The sequence below is a fragment of the Hemitrygon akajei genome, chromosome 21, assembly GCF_048418815.1.
Source record: "Hemitrygon akajei chromosome 21, sHemAka1.3, whole genome shotgun sequence".
Taxonomy (NCBI): Eukaryota; Metazoa; Chordata; class Chondrichthyes; order Myliobatiformes; family Dasyatidae; genus Hemitrygon; species Hemitrygon akajei.
This window is the reverse complement of record NC_133144.1, coordinates 14,302,921-14,325,933: the sequence shown is the minus strand read 5'-3', so window position 1 is coordinate 14,325,933 and position 23,013 is coordinate 14,302,921. Positions and strand designations below refer to the sequence as shown.

Here is a 23,013-nt window from a genome sequence, read left to right as displayed (position 1 = left end):
GCTGACGCTGTGTGCCTTGATCATGGCTTACATCTTAATTAACACACACGAAATCCGGAGGTCAGCAGGTCAAGCAGTATCTAAGGAAATGGCTAAACAGTCAATGTTTTGGGCAGAAACCCTTCTTCAGGACTAATGTAATTACACAAGTAATTAAGATGCAATTACTTATGTAAGGGCCACCTTCAGCTGTTCAACCTCTTGTGAGTTTACCTACATAGAGACAATCTACCTGATTATGAATAGCTGTAGAAGAATCCTTTGATGTTTTATAAAGCAATGAAACCCGGGAACATCGAGCATCCCTAGTCTCTTCTTCTCTTACACACTTCGAAGCACCAATTTTAGGGCAGTTGAGAAGGCTTTAGAAAGAGTGCAGAAGAGATTCCAAGTATGAAGGACCTTACTTATGTAGACAGTTGTTCTGCCTGGAACAGAGGTTGCAAGGAGATCTGATAGAAGTATTTAAAATTTAGAAGGATATTGAAATTATAGAATAAATTATTCCCATTGGCAGAGGGATCAAGAACCAGAGGACTTAGAATGAATTGGATTGGAAAATAGATTAAATTACCACAGGCATCTTTTTTAATGTGGTGAGTAGTTCAAAGCACAAAGTACATATACGTCACCATATACCACCCTGTGATTCATTTTCTTGTGGGCATATTCAGTAAATCCAAGAACCATAATAGAATCAATGTAGATGTATCAAAGTTATCACTGAGCACCAGTCAGTCTCGAACAGCGTACAATCCAAGAATTCCTGTTAAGCAGTTTTAGTGAAAATTTTTAAAAAATGCAGGCTAGAAATGTGAAATTAATCTGGTAACCAGGCAGATCTGTACACAACATGACTACCATGGCCCTGGCCTCACTCTATCAATGATAATGATTTTGTCCATGCCCTGACTTCATTTCATCATATTTTCTTAATTCCCCAGTTATGGTGAAGGGTCCATGATAAAAAATATTAAATCTTGTTTCTCTTTTCAAAGGTGTTGTCCAAAATACTGAGTATTTCCAGCATTTTCTGTTTTTATTTCAGATTTGGATATATTCTGTCATGCAACTTGAATCTGTGTGTTACTCCAATTAGTATTATCACAGATCCAAGCTGACAGTTTAAACTGAAGACATGATGCTTATTTCACAAAGCACAGAACAAGAGGTTTCATTATTGTAAGTCACATCATGATTTGTCCAAGCTGATTAGTATGCACTGATGTATTAAGATGATTTCTTTCTTTGCTGTAAATGTCTATATTAATTAAAAACTAAATAGACTATTTCAGCATGATAGGAAACATGGATTAGACTGCAACAGTTACACATCATGTGATATCAAGCCAAGTGTTATCAGCTTGCTCAGTTATAGTAGCTGGCAAATATTATACCACTGAAGATCCAACTCATGTTTTAGAGTCTGCTTCATCCCAAATCATTGGCCAAGCCTCTTTGCAGAAACAAGAAAATATTGTACTCTTAATGGTTTAATATAAGTAGGACTCACCAATGTAAAACCAGGAGTTTGAGTTGATGAGACTTTCAGTCCATAACTGACAGATTTCACTTTCAGTGAAGGCTTCTATTCCATACATTGACTGATATTCCAGTTTAGGCAACACATAAACTGGCACGTGCTATTAAGAAAGCAAACACAAATCATGCATAAGCAAATAAGTATATGGTTTAACTGTTAGTTCTGTCAACATTTTTCCATAAATTAGAGGTCTGTAAATAAGTTTTGTCTAGATACAGATGCACAAATTCTGCTGAAGTGCCCGCAGTTGTCCTGGTGCATGTACTCATTTGGTCAATGATTACAGTGGCATGCAAAAGTTTGGGCACCCCTGGTAAAAATTTCTGTCACTGTGAATAGCTAGGCGAGTAAAAGATGACCTGATTTCCAAAAGGCATGAAGTTAAAGATGACACGTTTCTTTAATATTTTAAGCAAGATTACTTTTTTATTTCTATCTTTTACAGTTTCAAAATAACAAAAAAGGAAAAGGGCCCGAAGCAAAAGTTTGGGTACCCTGCGTGGTCAGTACTTAGTAACACTCTCTTTTGGCAAGTATCACAGCTTGCAAACGCTTTCTGTAGCCAGCTAAGAGTCTTTCAATTTTTGTTTGGGGGATTTTCGCCCATTCTTCCTTGCAAAAGGCTTCTAGTTCTGTGAGATTCTTGGGCCGTCTTGCATGCACTGCTCTTTTGAGGTCTATCCACAGATTTTCGATAATGTTTAGGTCAGATGACAGTGAGGGCCATGGCAAAACCTTCAGCTTGCACCTCGAGGTAGTCTACTGTGGATTTTGAGGTGTGTTTAGGATCATTATCCTGTTGTAGAAGCCATCCTCTAATGGCATCTTCAGCTTTTTTTTTACAGACGGTGTGATGTTTGCTTCCAGAATTTGCTGGTATTTAATTGAATTCATTCTTCCCTCTACCCATGAAATGTTCCCCGTGCCACTGGCTGCAACACAAGCCCAAAGCATGATCGATCCACCCCCGTGCTTAACAGTTGGAAAGGTGTTCTTTTCATGAAATTCCTTTGCTCATTGCGGCCAGAAGGTTCTATTTTAACTTCATCAGTCCACAGGACTTGTTTCCAAAATGCATCAGGCTTGTTTAGATGTTCCTTTGCAAACTTCTGACACTGAATTTTGTGGTGAGGATGCAGGAAAGGTTTCATGAAGGTTTCTTCTTCCATGAAAGTCATATTTCTGCAAGTGCACCACCACTCCAGAGTCTGCTAAATCTCCCTGAAGGTCTTTTGCAGTCAGACGGGGGTTTTGATTTGCCTTTCTATCAATCCTACCAGCAGTTCTCTCAGAAAGTTTTCTTGGTCTTCCAGACCTCAACTTGACCTTCACCGTTCCTGTAACTGCCATTTTTCAATTACATTACAAACTGAGAAAACAGCTACCTGAAAATGCTTTGGTATCTTCTTATAGCCTTCTCCTGCTTTGTGGGCATCATTATTTTAACTTTCAGAGTGCTAGGCAGCTGCTTAGTGGAGCCCATGACTGCTGATTGTTGGGATAAGGTTTGAGGAGTCAGGGTATTTATAAAGCTTTGAAATTTGCAACACCTGGCCTTTCCTTAACAATGACTGTGAAACAAACTAATTAAGGTCTGAGACCTTGGTAAAAGTTATCTGAGAGCTCAAATTTCTTGGGGTGCCCAGACTTTTGCATGGTGCTCCTTTCCTTTTCTTCACTCTAAAATTGTACAAAACAAAAATAATACACTAACCTTGCTTAAAATGTTGAAAAGAATGTTTCATCTTTAACTCGTGGAGATCAGTTCATCTTCTACTCACTTAACTATTCACAGTAACAGAAATTTTGACTGGGGTGCCCAAACTTTTGCATGCCACTGTATATTCCATTTCACCGTCTTTTTTTTGTAATTTATCTTTTATTGAAATTCATCATCAAACAAACATTTCCATAAGATGTATTTCAGATATTGTACATATATATCATATAGTCATATATGCCACAAATCTCCACATAATATTTACCTGAGGTATACATTTATAGAAAAGAGAGGAAAGAAAGAAAGAACAAGCGAAAGGAGAAAACTATGTACAATTAGGGAGTGATCACCATCTTGAAAAAAAATCTTGCATTTTTATTGCACTTTTCATAACCTCAGAGGATCCTGATGTATTATGCAGTCAAAATTTCTTTTAAAGTGCAGTCACCATTGCAAACTAAAGCAGTGGCCAAACTGTGTACAGCAAATTCTCATAGTTGGTCAGGTTTCTTTTCAGGTATTTTCATTAAGATCCAAAAGAGCTCCTGTGCTTTCCTTTTACTTTACAATAGCAGCAGAATTAAGTCATTTGGCCCATTGAGTCTACTCTGTCAAGCTATCATGGCAGATTTATTTTTCCTCCAATCCCATTCTCCTGCCTTCTACCAGTAACTGTTAACACCCCTATTAATCAAGAAACTAGCAACCTCTTGACACGCCACATAACAAACGAACAACCTCTGCTTTAAATACACTCAATGACCTGGCTTCCACAGTTGCTTGTGCCAATGATTCACCACCTTCTAGCTAAAGAATTTCCTCCTCATCTTTGTTCTAAAGGGTCATCCTTGTACTTTAAGGCTCTTCACTGGTCCTAGATTCTTCCATCATTGGAAACCTCCTCTCCATGTCTCCTCTATCTAGGCGTTTCAATATTCATTAGTTTTCAATGAAATACCCCCTCATTCCTCTAAACTCCAGTGAGTACAGGCTCAGAGCCATCAATCGCTCCTCATACATTAACCCTCTCATTCCTCGGATCATTCTCGTAAATCTCCTCTGGATCCTCTCCAATGACAGCACATCCTTTCCAAGATATGGGGACCAAAACTGTTCACCATACTCCAAATGTGGTCTTACTAATACTTTATAAAGTCTTAGCATTATATCTTGCTTTTTATTCTAGTCCTCTTGGAGAACCTTCTGCATCAACTTGGATGAGATGGGGTTTTGGTTTAATCTATCTTCCAAGGATTATCACGTTCAACAACATAGCTCTTAGTACCAGTGTGAAATGATAGTTTAAACATTTGTTCTCATAGCCTAGAAGCATGCCCTAAAGGGTGCAGAGGTTAGCGTGACGCTATTACAGCTCGGTGTGTCGGAGATCAGAGCTCAATGCCAGCGTGCTCTACAAGGAGTTCTATATGTCCTCCCCTATGAAACTCTACTTTCTTACAAGTTTGTGGAGATTTGACACGACATCCAAAATTTTAACAAACTTCCATAGAGGTGCACTAGAGAGTACACTGACTGGCTGCATCACAGCCTGGTATGGAAATACCAATGCCCTTGAATGGAAAAATTTGATTAAAAGTAGTGGAAACAGGCCAGTCCATCATGGGTAAAGACTCCCCATCATTGAGCACATCGTCACGAAATGCTATCGTAAGAAAGCAGCTTCCATCATCAGGGATCCCCACCATGCAGAACATACTCTCTTCTCACTGCTGCTAAGAGGAAGAAGGTACAGGAGCCTCAGGACTCACACCACCAGGTTCAGTAACAGTTAATACCCCTTAACCATCAGAGTCTTGAACTAAATGGGATAACTTTGTTCAACTTTACTTGTCTCATCATTGAAATGTTCCCACAACTTATGGGCTCACCTTCAAAGACTCTATCTCATGGTCTCAATATTTATTGCTTATTGAATTATTATTTCTTTCTTTTTGTATTTGCAGTTGGTTGTCTTTTGCACTCTGGCTGAATGCCCAAATTGGGCAGTCTTTCATTGAGTCTGTTACGGTTATTATTCTATATATTTCTTGAGTATGCCCACAAGAAAATGAAGCTCAAGGTTGCATATGGTGATATATATGCATAGATAATAAATTTACTTTGAACATTAAACATTATCTGGGTCATCACTAGAATACTGTGTGCAGTTCTGTAAGTCATATTATCTGAACAGTGTAGAGTTGGGTAAGGGAGTAATACAAAGAGATCTCGGAGTCCTTGTTCATCAGTCACTGAAGGTGAATGAACAAGTGCAGCAGGCAGTGAAGAAGGCTAATGGAATGTTGGCCTTTATTACAAAGGGAATTGAGTACAAGAGGAAGGAAATCCTCTTGCATTTGTACAGAGCCCTGGTGAGACCACACCTGGAGTATTGTGTACAGTTTTGGTCTCCAGGGTTAGGGAAGGACATCCTGGCTGTAGAGGAAGTGCAGCATAGATTCACGAGGTTAATTCCTGGGATGTCTGGACTGTCTTACGCAGAGAGGTTAGAGAGACTGGGCTTGTACACGCTGGAATTAAGGAGATTGAGAGGGGATCTGATTGAAACATATAAGATTATTAAGGGATTGGACAAGATAGAGGCAGGGAATATGTTCCAGATGCTGGGAGAGCCCAGTACCAGAGGGCATGGTTTGAGAATAAGGGGTAGGTCATTTAGGACAGAGTTAAGGAAAAACTTCTTCTCCCAGAGAGTTGTGGGGGTCTGGAATGCACTGCCTCGGAAGGTAGTGGAGGCCAATTCTCTGGATGCTTTCAAGAAGGAGCTAGATAGGTATCTTATGGATAGGGGAATCAAGGGATATGGGGACAAGGCAGGAACCGGGTATTGATAGGAATTGATCAGCCATGATCTCAAAATGGCGGTGCAGGCTCAAAGGGCCGACTGGTCTACTTCTGCACCTATTGTCTATTGTCTATTACTGGAAATATGTGTTTGCAGTGGAGAAAGGATGTTACCTGGGTTGGAACATTTCAGCTTTGAGAAACTGAAAAAGTGAGCTTGTTTTCTTTGGTGCAAAAAAGATTGACAGATTACCTGATTAAGCAATGCAAAGTTATGAGAGGCATCAACTTAACAGACAGCAAAAAACTTTTCCCTTTAGTAAAGGTGTCGGTAACCAGGTTTAAAGTGAGGATTACGACATCTAGCTGAAATTTGAGAAAGATTTTTCATTTAGGGGTTGGGGCAATATCTGGAACAAACTGCCTGAAAGGGCAGCGACTGTGAGGAAGCTCACAAGATTTAAGTAGCACAAAACACCAAGGTATAGAAAGCTAAGTGCAAACTCTGGGGAAAAAGGAAGCACTAGGACAGACACAGTGGGATGTAGGACCTGTTCCCTTAGTTAGGACTCATTGACCACACAAGTTACCAATGAGTATTGTATCCAGTTCTAGGTGCCACAAAAATGTCAAGCTCCAAGTGAAGAAAAAACTTTACAATAACATTATGAAGTACTTCAGTTACAAGTAAAAATAGAGGGGCTGACAAGAAAGTTAAGAGAAACAGGGCAACATTTCTCAGTTTTGATATGATTATCAATCTGTGCAAAATTGTATTCAAAACTTGTCCTTTGCTCAAACTTTCACTCAACCCAATTTTGCAAACACCAAATGTAAGATCTCCCATAAGCCAAAGCAAACAGGCAGCATTTTAAAATATATTTTAAAAAGTTAAACTTTGCAGTTAAAATGTACATTGATATATTTCATAGAGGCAATGGTTGATTAACACAGCTGAATGAGTTTATTAGAAAAAAAACATTTTTAATCAGTGCTCACTAACTGTGAGCAAAACAAATTTAAAGCACTGACAAAAAATACAGACCCATAGATATACCGAGGTACAGTAGCCAGTATCTTAATAATTTTTTTAAAAAGCCTTTAAATCAAGCCCATAAAAAATGACAAATAAAATGGCTTAATTTTAAGAGCATCCTCAAAGGCCTGGAAATGGGTGCAATTAGCCAAGACTCACTAATGGTGATTAATTTGATCTGGTGACATGGCCAGTTTTGTGAGCTTCCAATAACAGTTCTTAAACTAGCACAAGAGATTACAGAAAGACATTAAATGTGGAAGATATTCTAGACTCAGGAATCTTTGGCATCTCGCACTAATATGGCCGATTTGAGGAAATGTTTAAGTACTACAATTGACTTGGTGAGTAAGCTAGATAAAAATACACCTGCAAGGAAAGGGCTAGAGATTTCTCAACTCCACCAGTAGTGAGTCAGTCACTAACCAGAAGACACAAATTTAATATAATTTCTGCAAAAGTCAGAAATGATTAAGAGACTCTATTTCAGCAAGTTACAATGATCTGGAAAGCATTACCTTTAAGGGCATGGAAGCAGGTTCAATAATAGTTTTCTAACAACGTCAGGGCAAATATGACTAGAGCCACAGAGAATGGCAGCAACATGGTTAACTGGCTCTTTTAAAGAGATGGAAGAGACACAAATCAAATGAACTCTATAGTGCTTAGTAGTTGCACGCTATAGAGACTGTGATGCTGAGAAATCTCTAATCTTCGCCTTGCTTCTAGGTCTATCCAGCTTACCACCAAGACATCCTGACTGGCTCCCCACTGAGCAGCACCTTGATTTGAAGGTTTTCATTCTTATTTCTAAATCCCTACATTGCGCTCCTGCTCCTCGAGCCGAATCAGGTTTATTGCCATGTGCACAAGAATGGTGAATGCAGGTACAGTGAAAAACTAACTTGCCGCAGCATAATAGGACATAGGTACCAACAACACAGAATGTAAATCATACAGAAGCTATACATGCATAGCAAGAGAGAAAAGACAGTAAAACCAAGACATTAATGCAAAAAAAAAAGGCACAATCAGAGACAAGTCCAGAGTACTGCACAATATGGTCCATTATGTCCAACCTCTCCTTCAGCTCTACAACTCTCCTGAAGAGTATTGACCCTAAACATCAACAGCTCTTTTCTCCCCAGATTCATGATAGACTCACGCAATTTCTCCAGCAAGTTGTTTGTGGCACCTAATTCCAGCAACTGCTGTGTCTTCTATCTCTAAACCTCAGGTATATGTGGTCCTCCAATTCTAATCTCTTGTGCATCCCAGTTTCGACCACACTGCTTCTTGTAGTGGAGCAATCAGTGGCAATGCATCTCAGTACCAGTATTGTGAACAATTCCCCTCTTGACTGACTCACCACTAAGACATTCTAAAACACACTTCATTGACTAAGTTGTTATAACCCTCCCGTGAAATTCTTTGGAACACTTTGCCTTTATTGAAAGTTACCATGGAAATTAAAGCTACAGCTTCAAATCCAAGTTGCAAATTTTTATTTTCAATTTTGGATAAGTTAGATAAACAGATAAAACTGAACGTAGATGCATTTGAATTTTTGTAAGAAATTTAATAAGAGGTTGATCATCAAGGTTGTAGTACAAGAGAGTGATATTGACATGGATTGAAAAATGACTATCAGTAGGATGGCTATGGCTACTGGGGTGCTACAGGGATTGATACTGTATCAACATTTTGGCTAAGGGAATAAAATGTTTTATTTTCCCAAGTTTGCTAACAATACAAAAATGAGTTGCTTTAAAAGTAATAGAAAGGGGCTTCAAGGGGATATGAACAAACTGAACAAGTGGGCGAAGAAACGCTGAAGGAATGTATTTATCTATATTTAGAGATACAGTGCAGAACAGTCCCTCCCAACCCGATGAACAGCACCACAAGGCAACCCATATTTGACACTAGCCTAATCACAGGATAATTCACAATGACCAATTAACCTACTGACTGGTACATCTTTGGACTGTGGGAGGAAACCGGAGCATCTGGAGAAAATCCACGTGACTCATGGGGTGAACAGACTCCTTACAGGTGGCACCAGAATTGAATTCCGAATTCCGGAATGCTCCAAACTGTAACAGCATTACGCTAACTGCTACGCTACCGTGGTTTGTGGAAAATTCTGGCGTCATCCACCTACTGCACCTAATAGGACAGCAAAGCATTTGTTAAATGTTAAGGAATTAGATAATGTTGATGTCTAAAAGCACTTAGGTAAATGTACCAAAGTCCATATGCTGGTGCAGCCGATGAGTAAGAGGGAAAATGTTATGTTGGTCTACATAACATGTGACTTAATTACTGATGTAGACTAGTTTTATTGTGATTGTAATAGGGCATTGGTAAGATCACAGCTGGAATATTTCTTTACCTAAAAAGGATGTAGTTTCCATAGAGGAAATGGTGATTTTGCTGTATGAGGAGAGAGTAAGTAGAGTGAGATTGTGCTTTTTAGGGTCTGGAAGAGTGACAGAAGAGGAGCGGCACAGCTAGTAGAGATGATGCCACACAGAAAAAACAGAGACTTGCACTAAATCCTGACCTTTAGCACTGTCTGTGTGGAGTTTGCAAGTTCTCTCTTTGGCTATGTAGGTTTCCCCACATCTCAAAGATGTGTGGGTTGGTGGCATAACTGATCACAGTAAATTGCCCCAGATATGTACGCAAGCAGCAGAATCTAAGAGAAGTTCTTGGGATGGAGAACAAAATAAACTGGTGTAAAATAAGTTAGTAATTAGCAAGGACTCAGTAGGCCATAGGACCATGCTATTTCATCAACACATACAAAATTCTCTAAGGCTTGCAGAGGGCATGTTTCCCCCAAGGAATTCAAAACCAGGGGGCACATTTTGAGAACAAGGGGCAGGTTGTTCGCAACTAAGATTAGGAGAAAATTCCTTCACTCAGTACTGAATCTTCAAAATGTTCTACTCTGGAGGGCTGTGGAGAACCAGTCACTGTATTCATTCAAAACATATTAACAGATTTTTTTGATATCAGGAAATCAAGGAATAGAGAGACAATACAGGAAAAGAGTACCAATTGGAAAAACAGCCATGATCAATGAATTGTAGAGCTGGTCCAAGGGCCATGTGTGTTCCTCCTGCACACAGTTCTTATGATCTTATCAGGATATTCCAGAGACTTGATTTATAGTTTCTGCATCCTTGAACAGATTCCTCCTTCCTCATAAACAGGAAACAGAAAGCTTTCAGAGACAATTCTACAGTTCTACAGGCTTCGGTTCTTTGTGGGAATGGGACCTGTTCTCGGGGTTCCACAACTGGCCGTTATTCGACAGGCCAAGGGTTTGGCCTGAGAGTCTCGATCATGTTCAAAAGCCTAAGATCTCAGGGCACTGGAGACGGGTAGTTCGAAGGTCGGTGTCATGGCAGGAGACTCGTGTGTCGTCGGGAGGCAGTAAATTCTTTCGCTGTGAGCCCGAAGACCCGAGGTCTTTGCGACCTTCAGACACAGAGTTCGAAAAAAGTGACAAAACTGACTTTTAACATCATAAACCAGTGGGTTGATGTTATGTCTCCCGCTCGCTGTGAAAATGGAGGACACCTCCCTCTCCCTTGCCAGGGAGAGAGAGAACCTGTGGTTTGGTTGAATGTCAGATGAAATGTGAAGCCTTTAGGGTAACGTTGGTCTGTGTCTTTGCTATCGCTTAGCACATGCTTGGGCTTGGCGATGGTACCGATGCACGTTTTTTTGCTGGTAGTGGGGGGGGGGGGGGGGGGAGGATCGTTGCTTGCTCCCGCTTATGCGTGGGAGGGGGGAACGGGGAGGGACTTTGGAGTTCTCACAATTAACTGTCGTTCATTCTTTGCAGCACTTCTCTGTTTTTGTGGATGTTTGCGAAGAAAAAGAATTTCAGACATTTTTCTGACATTAAATTGAACCTTTGAATGGAACATTCAAGCTACCAGTAATGACGGAGAAATAAAACCTAACATCTCATTTTTATATCACAATGTTATTAAAATTTCCCTGTCAAAATAGCCAAAGATAAAACATGTGGCCAAACAGAAACCTGGAAGATTTCAGAGGTCACAAGGGTTTCAAGCATTGTTGATAGGAATCCTTGCATGTGCCACTGGCCCAAAAGACCCGTTTCCCTATTAATGCTGGAGAATGACACACTGACATGTAATCACTGCTCACAAAGAGTGGATTTGGTGCAGCATTAGCTCCAAAGGACACTAAACACACATTGTTTAATGCAGATGCTTCAGGCAGGGCAGGAACACCGTGGTTTGTGCTGAGGTAGGAGACAACACAGATGAGAAGAAACAGGACAAAGAGAAATGTAATCCCATTCCATCATGGCTGAACAAATCATCCCCTCAAACAGAACTTTCTGTATCTGCACCACTTGATTCCCTTGTAGGTTAACTTAATCTTCACCTGGAATATATTCAATGATACTGCTTGTGGAGCTTTCTGGGGTAAGGAAATTCAGAGAGATACAACTCTATGTGAGACATAGAGTCATCTCCCTGCAGAATGATGGCCCCTTATTCTGAAGTTATACCCTCTAGTTCTATCTACACCCAAGGGGAAACATAGTTTCAGAAGACACCCTGCCAATACCTCTTCGCATTTTTGTATAAATTATATATTTGTATAAGACCACCTCTCGTTCTTTTAAAGTCCCAAGTGTATAGATTGTGGCTCAGGAGGGCAAACTCCTCGCAGGAGCTGTAAAAAATATTGTAGTTGTTGGTTCCTTCACACCTTTATAACACTCTAGTGCTATGGAACCAGCTCTCAAAGTTACAATAATCATGACAGCTAATAAACGCACAACCACCTCAAAAGGATGCATATAACAATGTCCAGAAAGCATTTTGAAATGGTTCTTATTGAGGAATACATAGTGACCATGTCAACTGGAGTAGCTAGTACATTCCCTACTAGCAGAACCTGAGGGGAACTTTCACTCAAAGGGTGGTGTGAGTGTGGAACTAGCTGCCAGCACAAGTGGTGGATGCATGCTAGATTTCAACACTTAGGAGAAATATTGATAAATACAAGGATGGGAAGGGCATAGAGGTCCTGGTGCATGTTGATTGGGCCAGGCAGAATAATAGTTCGGCATGGACTGGATGGGCTGAAGAGCCTGTTTCTATGTAGTGCTCTATGACTCCTTGATTTCTTTGATATAATGCACATGATCATTTATATTCACCTACACAAACATCTAATTTGAAATATAATCTAATCCTAGGATTGCAACCAAAACACAACAACACTAGTGTTGAACCACTTCAGTGCTGCACTGAAGCATCAGCATGGAATTTTCAGGTTACAGAATCAGAGTAAAATTTGAATCCAAATCTTTCTAATTCAGCGAAGAGCATGTTCCTCAATAGAGGAGTGTGGATTTCTATCTACTGCACTGGGAAGAGAAGCACTCACCTTTTTTCTTCCTCCTTTGTTCGAGCGTGGCCTAATCTGTGTTTTGCATATACTTCCACGCACGAGTATGAGAATGTCAGACAAACTGAAGAGTTTATAGATGACATTCCCAGATGATGGTGGTATGTAATCAGATGCTGCTTCTTCACAATTCAGGAGGTCTTCTGACAAGAGACCTAAACCAGATACAAAGCATGAATGCCAAATTCGACATGGCCCAGTCTTGTTTATTTATTTGTCTTGTTTGTTTATTTTATGGAGATATAATGCAGAATAGGTCCTTCAAGCCACACCACCCAACAATCACCTGATTTAATCCTAGCTGGAGCACCCAGAGGAAACCCATGTGGTCGTGGGTAAAATATACAAACTCCTTACAGGCAAGGCAGGAATTGAACCCCGGTTGCCCATACTGTAAAGTGTTGTGCTAACCACTATGTTAGCATGTCACAATGTAAGTGTTGTCACTTTATGCAACTGATATAATTAGATTCACTAAGGATGAAGAGTTTCAGTTTCTATCTACCTTCACGTGCTTAAAATTCTCCAATAAAAGTACTCCTTAGTAGGTCAACAGTAAAATTATGGCTCTTCATTGACTAATTGTGACAATAATGGACATATCCAGAGTGCGTTAATTTCAGTTAGGGATGTGGGTTCATTGTTTCAGATTCAAATTAGCAGGGACATTGATTCATTGCTTCAAATTGGCAACTGAGCGTAAAAAGAAATGCTTCTTCCCTTGGCTTGCTTCTGCTCGTCACCCAACCTTACTCACCAGCAAAGTTCTCCCAGTCTTGCTCACCCTCACTGTAATGGTCCCTGCAGTATACTACCATATCCTGCACCTAACCTAAACCGCATCTCACTGAGATCTAAACTGCATTTCACTGAAACAGCAAGGTTGAGGGTCTTAAGTTAAACGTATAAAAATGACAGAATGTATAATTCTTATTTGTGGACTGAATTCTTCAGGATATCCAATTGCACTTTTTTTCCATTTCTTGCTCCTGCAGAATGTCAACATTGTTCGTAAGGCATTTATTGCTCATCTCTGCATGCTCTTCAGGAGATACTATCGAGTCACCTTCTTACATCTTTTAATATTTCAAGTGGCAACTTCATTGCTCTAGAGTTGCATAAAGGATATGACAGGCCCAAATGGTATAAATGGATCAGATGTGCTTTTACATCTGGTCCATTTACAGTCTGGTAGTTTTGTAGAGTTCACTACCAAGCAGTTCATTTAAATAAGTGAATTTCAATTTCTTGTGTAACACTCTGTAAGGTTTCCCTGCTAGTGTAATGGTTTCTCTGTAAAGTTTCACTCCTAATGTAATGGTCTCTCTGTAAAGTTTCACTCCTAATGTAATGGTTTCTCTGTAGCAGCAGTGTCTGGGTTATGACCAGAGATAATGGGGGCTTTGGAATGTGAGCAATTCAATGAGAGGAGTGTTGTTTCTTTCTTGTGTGTCTGAGAGAAGGTATTCGTGGGCTTTTGTTCGGCGGAAGATGGAGAGAGAAGATGCCAGAACAGGGAGGTCATAAACTGCAGGACTGAGTGGACGTGTAATGGGGTCGGGAGTCGACTACGCCCGGGGGGAAATCGGTGGAGAATGAATGGATGGGAAAGTCATGAGCGCAAAAACGCATAATAGACTGTTTCATTAAAATGGGCCCTTTTCTTTTTGTTTTCTTTACTAATCCTCTAGTCAAATTAAGAATTATAAAACTAAATCGTTTAATTGCATATGGTTTACTGTTTGTTATTTCATGGTACTGATTTGTAACAGGGAAAAACATCACACAGCTTCCACATAAACAAGATTTCACGTTTGTCGGGCCGGAGAGTGTCTTTCCCTAGACTAACACAGTCCACCGAACCTGGGGGTTACAATTATGGGGGTGTTGTTCAAGATGGATTTTGTTGGATGCTGTGTGATTGTCCTGAGCATTGAACTAGTGGGTTGTTTGTTTAAGTCTGTGCTGTTATGGATGCTGCTGGGGTGGAGCGGTGGTGTGCCTCCATGGTGGTTACTGGTAACTAATGCGTGCATGTTGAGTGGGGTAGATATTCATACACCGGATGAATTGTTAAATCGACTTTTGAGTACTGTTAAAGTGTTGGCAAAGTTACCATTGTAGGGCAGAGGTTTGATAAAATGGTGGGCACAGACCTTGCTTTAGTTCAGATTAGCGTTGACGTAACAGCAGTAGAACTGCCCACTACTATCGGTGCCCCAGGCGAGGCGGGGCCATGGCCTGTCCATACTGTCAGGGACGAGGGGAGTGTAGTGGAGCGGGCCAAATCACAAGCTGAGCTTCCTGTAGCTGGGGCCGGAGACTTCAAAGACGGTTCTATTGTTTCTGAGGTGTGAAGGGAAGGAGTGGTCAGATTTAGAATGTCTAATTAGTCCCCATCCTCCAGGGAAGACTGAGAATTCTGAGTTAGTACCTGCCCTTACCTCTCTGGCGAATAAATGGAAAAATGCCCAGGTCCAAAGTCTCTGCTATGGGGGCTCCGCCTATTCTCTGGAATAACGCCCACCCCTAAAGGGGAAGAGCAGTATGAGACTTGGGCAGAGCAGACCTCTCATTTGCTAGATAAGTGGCAGTGCTCTGATGACATAAAGCAACAGAGATTGGTTGAAAGTTTGAGTGGGTGGGCTGCTGATTTGGTGAAAGCCGTGAAGTTCTGGTACCCCGTAGCTAAAGCTGTCGATTATATGGGGCATTGGAAAAGGCATTTGACATGACAGTGAGCACAATGGAGCTCTTGACGGGGTTTCAGAACATGCAACAGGAGCAGCGGGAGAAGCTTTCTGCCTACATTTTTCGGTTAGAGAGCCAGCTAAATTGCTTGTGGTGCAGAGGGGACATTCAGGCAGCTGAAGTGGATCAGTTAAGAATGGACCAAATAGCAAAGGGCGCCCAGTCCCAGGATCTGATTGCTTAGGGTCTCCAACTGTTTCATAAGACACGACCTGTCCCTCTTTTGTTGAACTGATCAGAGACACGGGAGGCCTCTGTCAGCAGGGTACAGTCTTCGGAAGTGGTCCCCTGCGGTGAAGCAACCACAAATAGCCTGACCCAGGGAGTGGTAGAGGAGACTGCGGCTGAGTCGAGAACTGAGATGTCCTGGTTGTTATCAGCAGGTGTGACCCTCCTCCCATATGATGGAGCTGATAGAGGGGCAGATCTCCTAAGGGGACGAACAATGTGGAGGACTGCTGGCAGCCGGTGTCATGCGAGAAGGAGAGTGAGCCCCTGGGTACCTACGCAGAGAGAGTCGTTGGGAAAACTTAGAGGAGACCCAGTGAGGGAACTGGTGTCTCTGGGGAAACACGTTCCCAGCAGAGGTGGAAGACGTTCAGCAGCATTTGTGCAAGTTGAAGGAAGCGGTGATCATCACCGATCCCCTATTCACCCCCAATAGTAGTGGCCAGGAAGAAAATGGGAAGGTACGGTTATGTGTGGACTATAGGACTCTGAACAGGCTTACCGTCCCTGACCAGTATACAGTCCCGAGGATCGAAGACGCGCTGGCCTGTCTGAGTGGTGCGAAGTGGTTCAGTGCGTTGGACTTAAGGAGTGGATATTACCAGATCCCCATGAGTGAGGCTGACAAAGAGAAGACAGCATTAAATGTCCCCTGGGATTCTTCAATTCGAAAAGATGCCCCAGGGCTTATCAGAAGCCCCTGACACCTTCCAGCAGGTCATGGAGAAGATGGTGGGGGATATGAACTTGCTTGAGGTATTGGTGTATCTGGATGACCTCATAGTGTTTGGGTCCACCTTGGAGGAACATGAAACCAGGCTACTGAAGGTGCTGGGCCGCCTGAAAGCTTCAGGGTTAAAACTTTTCCCAGACAAGTGCCAGCTTTGCAAGATGTCTATTAGCTATGTTGGGCACTCTCACGAGATGGAGTAGCTACAGATCTGGCTAAAATAAAGGCGGTGACCGCCTAGCCAAGACCCCAGATTGTGAGTGCTCTGCGCTCGTTCCTCGATTTCTGTGGTTACTATTGGAGGTTCGTGAAGGGTTATGCAAAAGTGAGTTACCCATTGAATCAACTTGGGGAAGAAAGGGAGGGGGAGAAAAGGAGAGGAAGGTAGAGAGTATCTTAGCCCGTCGGAGCTGTTTGGACCGAGGTGGGATGCAAAATGTGAGGAGGCCCTTCAGTCGTTGAAGAAGCTGCTGACTCAGGCGCCGGTGCTGGCTTTTGCGGATCCCCGTTTGCCATATGCGCAGGCGTTCCCCAAGTTACAAACGTCCGACTTACAAACAACTCGTACTTACAAACGGAGGGAGGAGAACGGCATCCACCATTTTAAGTCAGATCACGGCGCCGTCTGCCATTCTAAGTCGGATCACGACGCTGTCCGCCATTTTAAGTCATTGCCTTTAACATTGTGTTGAGTGTGTAACTTTGTATTTGGCTTAAATCTTTCTTAGCAAGATTCACCCTGACCACCCCCCACCACTTTTCCAGTCAGCACCGCCCCTACTCGTCCCAGTTAACCTGGCTCAGTGCGCGTGGAACTTAGGACCCAGGGAAGCAGAGGACCTGCCACCCGCGGCTGCTGCTGAATCTGCAGTTTTCTGTTCCCTTGAAGGAAAACGATCACGATTGAAAATAAAGTGGAAATAATAAAGTGATCAGAAAGAGGTGAAACCCAATCAGTCATTGGAAAAGTGTTTGACTAGTCAACCGACTGATCGGAACAATTTTAAAGGATACGGATAAAGGATAAAGTGAGAATAATGGAGCATGTGAAAGGCCCTGCCCCAATGAAAGCTACAATTATTACTAAGCAACACAGTGGTTTAATTATTGAAATACATACATTTCTTAAATGTTTTATATGCACAGAAAGGTAAAACATATACCATATACTAAGACAAACGTTTGACTCACTGACACTAAATAATACCGGATGTACCTGTTCCGACTTACGTACAAATCTGACTTAAAGACGGACTCAAGAACGGAACTCATTCATAACCCCAGGACTGCCTGTACTGCACATGGATGCCAGCTGAGAGGGTTTAGGGGGCGTCCTGTATCAGGATCAGTGCTCCAGGTTGAGGCCCGTTGCGTTTGTCAGCCGTAGTCTGTTGCCCTCCAAGATAAACCATCTCATGCACAAGTTGGAGTTTCAAGCATTGAAAAGGGCTGTGGTGGATAAGCTGAGTGCCTACCTCTACGGTGCCAAGTTTGAGGTGAGGACAGACAACAATCCCCTAATTTATATCCTGACCTCAGCGAAATTGGATGCCACAGGCCATCAGTGGTTGGTGGCATTGTCTGCCTTGAATTTCAGCCTGAAGTACCAGATGAGAAGCAGGAACATTGATGCTGATGCTTTGCCCTTGCTTGCGCATGAGGGGCTGGACAGGGATGACGAGTGGGGAAGTGTTCCTGCCCCGGGGGTGAAGGCCATGTGTCAGTTTGCCATCACGGGGAAGGCAGACGGAAAAGAGGGGCAGGATTGAGTGGCAGATCAATTGGGAACTTCTGATGACACCATTCCACAGTTTACTGTAACCTTACTGCTCTGAAGGTAAATCAGTTACCGGAATTGAGTTCTGGGAAAGAGGCAGCTGCTCAGCGAGATGACTCAGCAGTCAAAAAGAGAGACATGGCTCAGGCAGACAAGACGAAATATGCGGTGGTGCCTCCATTACTGAGAGAATGGCCCCGACTAGAGTTGCGGAACCGGGTCACGTCACCTCTGGACTGACCCCGGTGTTCCCAGCTGGTTCTGCCAGAGAAGTATCGGAGGATTATATTGAAGTCACTTCATGATGATTCTGGACATTTGGGGGTGGAAGAGACCTATGGATTGCTCAGAGACCGGTTTTACTGGCCCTGAATGAAGCCAGAGGTCAAAGAATACTGCAAGTCGTGCATTTGATACATACAGTGGAAGATGCTGCCTACACGGGCAGCTCCCTTATCCCATTTGCAGCATGCGGGGTCCCTGGACCTGGTGTGTATGGAATTCCTGTCAATAGAACCCGATGCCAGCAACACGGCAAAGGTCTTAGTCATCACAGATCACTACACTGATATGCGCAGGCTTTCCCTACCAAGGACTAGAGGGCGTCCACAGTGGCCAAAGTGTTATGGGAGAGGTATTTTATTTATTATGGCTTCCCCAGGTGGATACATTGTGATCAGGCATGGGATTTCGAGAGCAGACTCATCCATGAGTTACTGGGCATGCTCAGAGTCGAGAAGTCAAAGACCACCCCTTATCATCCACAGAGATCCCCAGCCCGAGAGGTTGAACCAAAGGAGTTGAATGACTTCAGACCTGTTGCCTTGACGTCGCACGTGATGAAGACCATGGAGCGGCTGATAATACAGAATCTGAGGCCACAAACCAGGCACGCCCGGGATCCGCTTCAGTTTGCGTATAAGGAGAAGGTGGGAGTGGAGGATGCTATCACGTATTTGCTGCACAAATCACTCTCTCACCTAGATGGGGTCAGTTGTGCTGTGAGGATTACATTCCTTGACTTCTCTAGTGCCTTTAACACCATCCAGCCCAAGATCTTAAAGCACAAACTAACGGAGATGGGAGTAGACTCTCACATGGTGGATTGGATAGTGGACTACTTGACAGATAGACCTCAGTATGTGCGGTTGGGAGACTGTAGGTCTGACACGGTGGTCAGCAGCACAGGAGCGCCACAGGGAACCGTACTCTCTCCGGTCCTGTTCACCCTGTACACATCTGACTTCCAATATAACTCGGAGTCCTGCCATGTGCAGAAGTTCGCTGATGACACGGCCATAGTGGGGTGTGTCAGGAATGGACAGGAGGAGGAGTATAGGAAACTGATACAGGACTTTGTGATATGGTGCAACTCAAACTACCTGCGTCTCAATGTCACCAAGACCAAGGAGATGGTGGTGGACTTTAGGAGATCTAGGCCTCATATGGAGCCAGTGATCATTAATGGAGAATGTGTGGAGCAGGTTAAGACCTACAAGTATCTGGGAGTACAGTTGGACGAGAAGCTAGACTGGACTGCCAACACAGATGCCTTGTGCAGGAAGGCACAGAGTCGACTGTACTTCCTTAGAAGGTTGGCGTCATTCAATGTCTGCAGTGAGATGCTGAAGATGTTCTATAGGTCAGTTGTTGAGAGCGCCCTCTTCTTTGTGGTGGCGTGTTGGGGAGGAAGCATTAAGAAGAAGGACGCCTCACGTCTTAATAAGCTGATAAGGAAGGCGGGCTCTGTCGTGGGCAAAGTACTGGAGAGTTTAACATCGGTAGCTGAGCGAAGGGCGCTGAGTAGGCTACGGTCAATTATGGAAAACCCTGAACATCCTCTACATAGCACCATCCAGAGACAGAGAAGCAGTTTCAGCGACAGGTTACTGTCGATGCAATGCTCCTCAGACAGGATGAAGAGGTCAATACTCCCCAATGCCATTAGGCTTTACAATTCAACTGCCAGGACTTAAGAACTTTTTTAAAGCTATTATTAATGCTTTTTGAGTTAGTGATTTAGATGCATATCATATTATTACTGAGTTAAGTATTGTATGTAATGAGTTTTTGCTACAACAAGTGTATGGGACAATTGGAAAAAATGTTGAATTTCCCCATGGGGATGAATAAAGTATCTATCTATCTATCTATCTAATCAGACCTTGCTAGACATGCTCAGGACCATGGAGATCAGCAAGAAGAGCAGGTGGAGTCAACATATTGGGCATCTGGTCCATAGTTACAACTGTACCCGAAATGAAACTACAGGGTACTCACCATACTATCTGATGTTCAGGCGCGAGGCAAGGTTGCCCTCTGACCTTTGCTTTGGGACTGATGAGGGCAACTTAGCACCGAGGACTTATCTGAAGTATGTGTCTGATAGGAAAAGGGAGCTGAAAAGGGCTTATGAGTTAGCTGGGGTCACAGCTGCCAAACAGAATCAAGGAAATAAGAGGAGGTATGATCAAAAGGTGAGGCTCTTCCAACTCCTGCTGGGTGACCGAGTCTACATAAGGAATCTGGGGCTAGCTGGAAAGCATAAGCTGGCTGATCGCTGGGCGGCTATGCCCTATGTGGTGGAGAGTCAAATGGCAAACCTGCCAGTTTTCCGGGTGAAACCGGAGGATGGAAATGGGCTGTCAAGATCGTCCATCGGAACCACCTTCTGCCTCTGAAACAAGAGGTGCAGGTAGATCCAGAGCCTGACCCGGAGCCTACACCTAGTAAGAGGGCTCTGCAGAAACGCAGGGCGACTACAGGGCCAACAGCAGGAGAGGTTAAGAATTATAAAGCTAAATCATTTAATTGCATATGGTTTACTGTTTGTTATTTCGTGGTACTGATTTGTAACAGAGAAAAACATCATGCAGCATCCACACAAATGAGATTTCACAAGTTTGGCGGACCAGAGAGTGTCTTTCCCTAGACTAATGCAGCCCACCAAACCTGGGGGTTACACTTAGTATTTTAAGTAGTCTTTGTATGCAAGTGGTTATACCAAGTATAATACTGAAGAGCTCTCGAAGCTTTGCTTTAAGTGTATAAGTGTATTCTCATTGGTCTCGTTTTACTGCAGTATTGACCAAGTACTTTCTAGTTGGATTATTATTTATAGATTAGAATATTATTTTTTCTTGTATCTATGGGTACAAAAGTAGCTGTTTTATACTAGATGCCATTTTTAGTCTCTCTTTTCCTCAAGTAGTAGTGACTCTTGTCTCTGCTTTGTTCCTGTTCTCTTTGTTCTATCGATTCTTAATAAAACAATCATGAAGCAATAAATTTTATGCCTTTTTCCTGACTTCTAAAAGAATCTTGGATTTAATCACCAGAATCTAGACTGTCAACTCTAGACTGCCTGAATGCACCGACAGGGGAGATGTACCATTTTTTAAAATTTTTTTTATTACAGGTTACAATCATCACAACCTCAATCTTCGACTTGAAATTGTTTAACAGCAAGTTTATTAATTCTTACCTGTCTTTGTGTTCTGGGGCGTCTGCTCCAAGAAACTAGAAACATTCCCGAAGGTAGAAGTGTGGGAGTCAGGAACGGAGACGGTGATAGGGTTCCGGTCGAGTGACGGTTGCCCAGGAGGGTTATGGCACAGTGAGCTTGATTCTTGTGTTGCTTGAGGCTGATCAACAGGTTTCTTGGGACTGGACTTTAAGAGCTTACATTGCATTCTCAGAATCTGCCCAACCGGATCAAATTCCTTCTGGAGGGTTTTGGAGGCTGTCCTTTTCCGTGCCAAACGCTTGGTCCTTGGCTTCTGGCTGCTGGGTGGATTCTGATCAGGAGACGGTGACCGAGGTGTGTCTGGAATGATTTCTTTGGGATCTTGATGATCAAGCTTCTCTGGAATGGATGCCATATCTATTCCAGCAGTTTGCTCAGTATCACAAGAATCACTGCCAACTGGAATGCTTGTATCAATGATCAGCTGATCTTCATCCGAATTACAATCAGATGCCATTCCTTTAAAATTAGCCCTTTCATTCTTGTTATCACTTGCCAATGTTTCATTGTCTCCTTGGTCTCTAACCTCTTTCTTTGGGTTACCCTTCTGTTGATCTGAGATGGAAGGCCTTCTGCAATCAGTATTTTCCACTGTGTTCAACTCTCTGCCACAGTTCGGGTTGGAGAGTGATGAGGGAAGCTGATCGTCCTGAATTAACTTTTTGGTCACCACCTCAGCTGGTGATTGTGTCTTAGTAAGATCCTCTTCTTTATTGTATCCTGTTGTGGGAGCAGTTGTGGCAGCTTTGGGCTTCAAGGCCTGTCTGCAAGTGCTGGGGACAACATCCTTCAGCAGAGTGCTTTTTGTCAATCCTGAGGAAATCGTTCCAAAAGTCTCCAATTCAGTAAAGTCAGCATTAAAATCCAGGTCACTGGTTGTACATGCATTAACAGATCTCTGATCCTGCTGGGAATATAATACCTATATTAAACAAAAGGAATAGTCACTGTTACATCATTAAACAGGTTTAGAAAATCAGTATGTGAGAGAGAACAACTGTATCACACCAGCAGAGCTCCCACTAAACAACCATACCAGTAAAGCCCTGTTCCTTCTTACCTATCCATCACAGCTTTCCCTCAGTTTGATATAGTCATGGAAAAAGGTTTTTGACAAAAGTAATAGCAGCACAGTTCTTTTGTTGTTAGCAGTGAAGTTCTAAGGAGTACAGTACATATTACCTTAACTTTTGTAGATTTTTTTTTCTTAGATTTAAATGTAGTGATTACAATAAATAAGTCTGCAGGTGATACAGAAATGAGTTTTATGGATTCAATGTCAGTGTTACACTATCATGGCCAAATGTTCTGGCCAGTGGTAAGGAAACGTTGGAAATGGAATTTAATTCAGTTAAACCGTTAGGAAAGTGCAGGAAGGAATGGAGTACAGAATAAATGACAGGATATTGAATGTTCTGGAGGAATAGA

The 23,013-nt window shown here is 42.5% G+C and overlaps 1 protein-coding gene across 4 annotated transcripts in view; it reads right to left on the bottom strand.

The window, feature by feature from the left end:
* The window catches only part of ice2 (interactor of little elongator complex ELL subunit 2), a 123,430-nt gene that overhangs the window by 55,309 nt on the left and 45,108 nt on the right, over nt 1-23,013 (bottom strand). For all 4 annotated transcript variants that reach the window (XM_073024840.1, XM_073024842.1, XM_073024841.1 and 1 more), the window contains 3 exons: nt 21,544-22,507; nt 12,553-12,728; nt 1,514-1,643 (listed from right to left, as the gene is read on the bottom strand). In XM_073024840.1, coding sequence (XP_072880941.1) covers nt 1,514-1,643; nt 12,553-12,728; nt 21,544-22,507 — 1,270 coding nt within the window. The remainder of the gene's footprint in view (nt 1-1,513; nt 1,644-12,552; nt 12,729-21,543; nt 22,508-23,013) is intronic.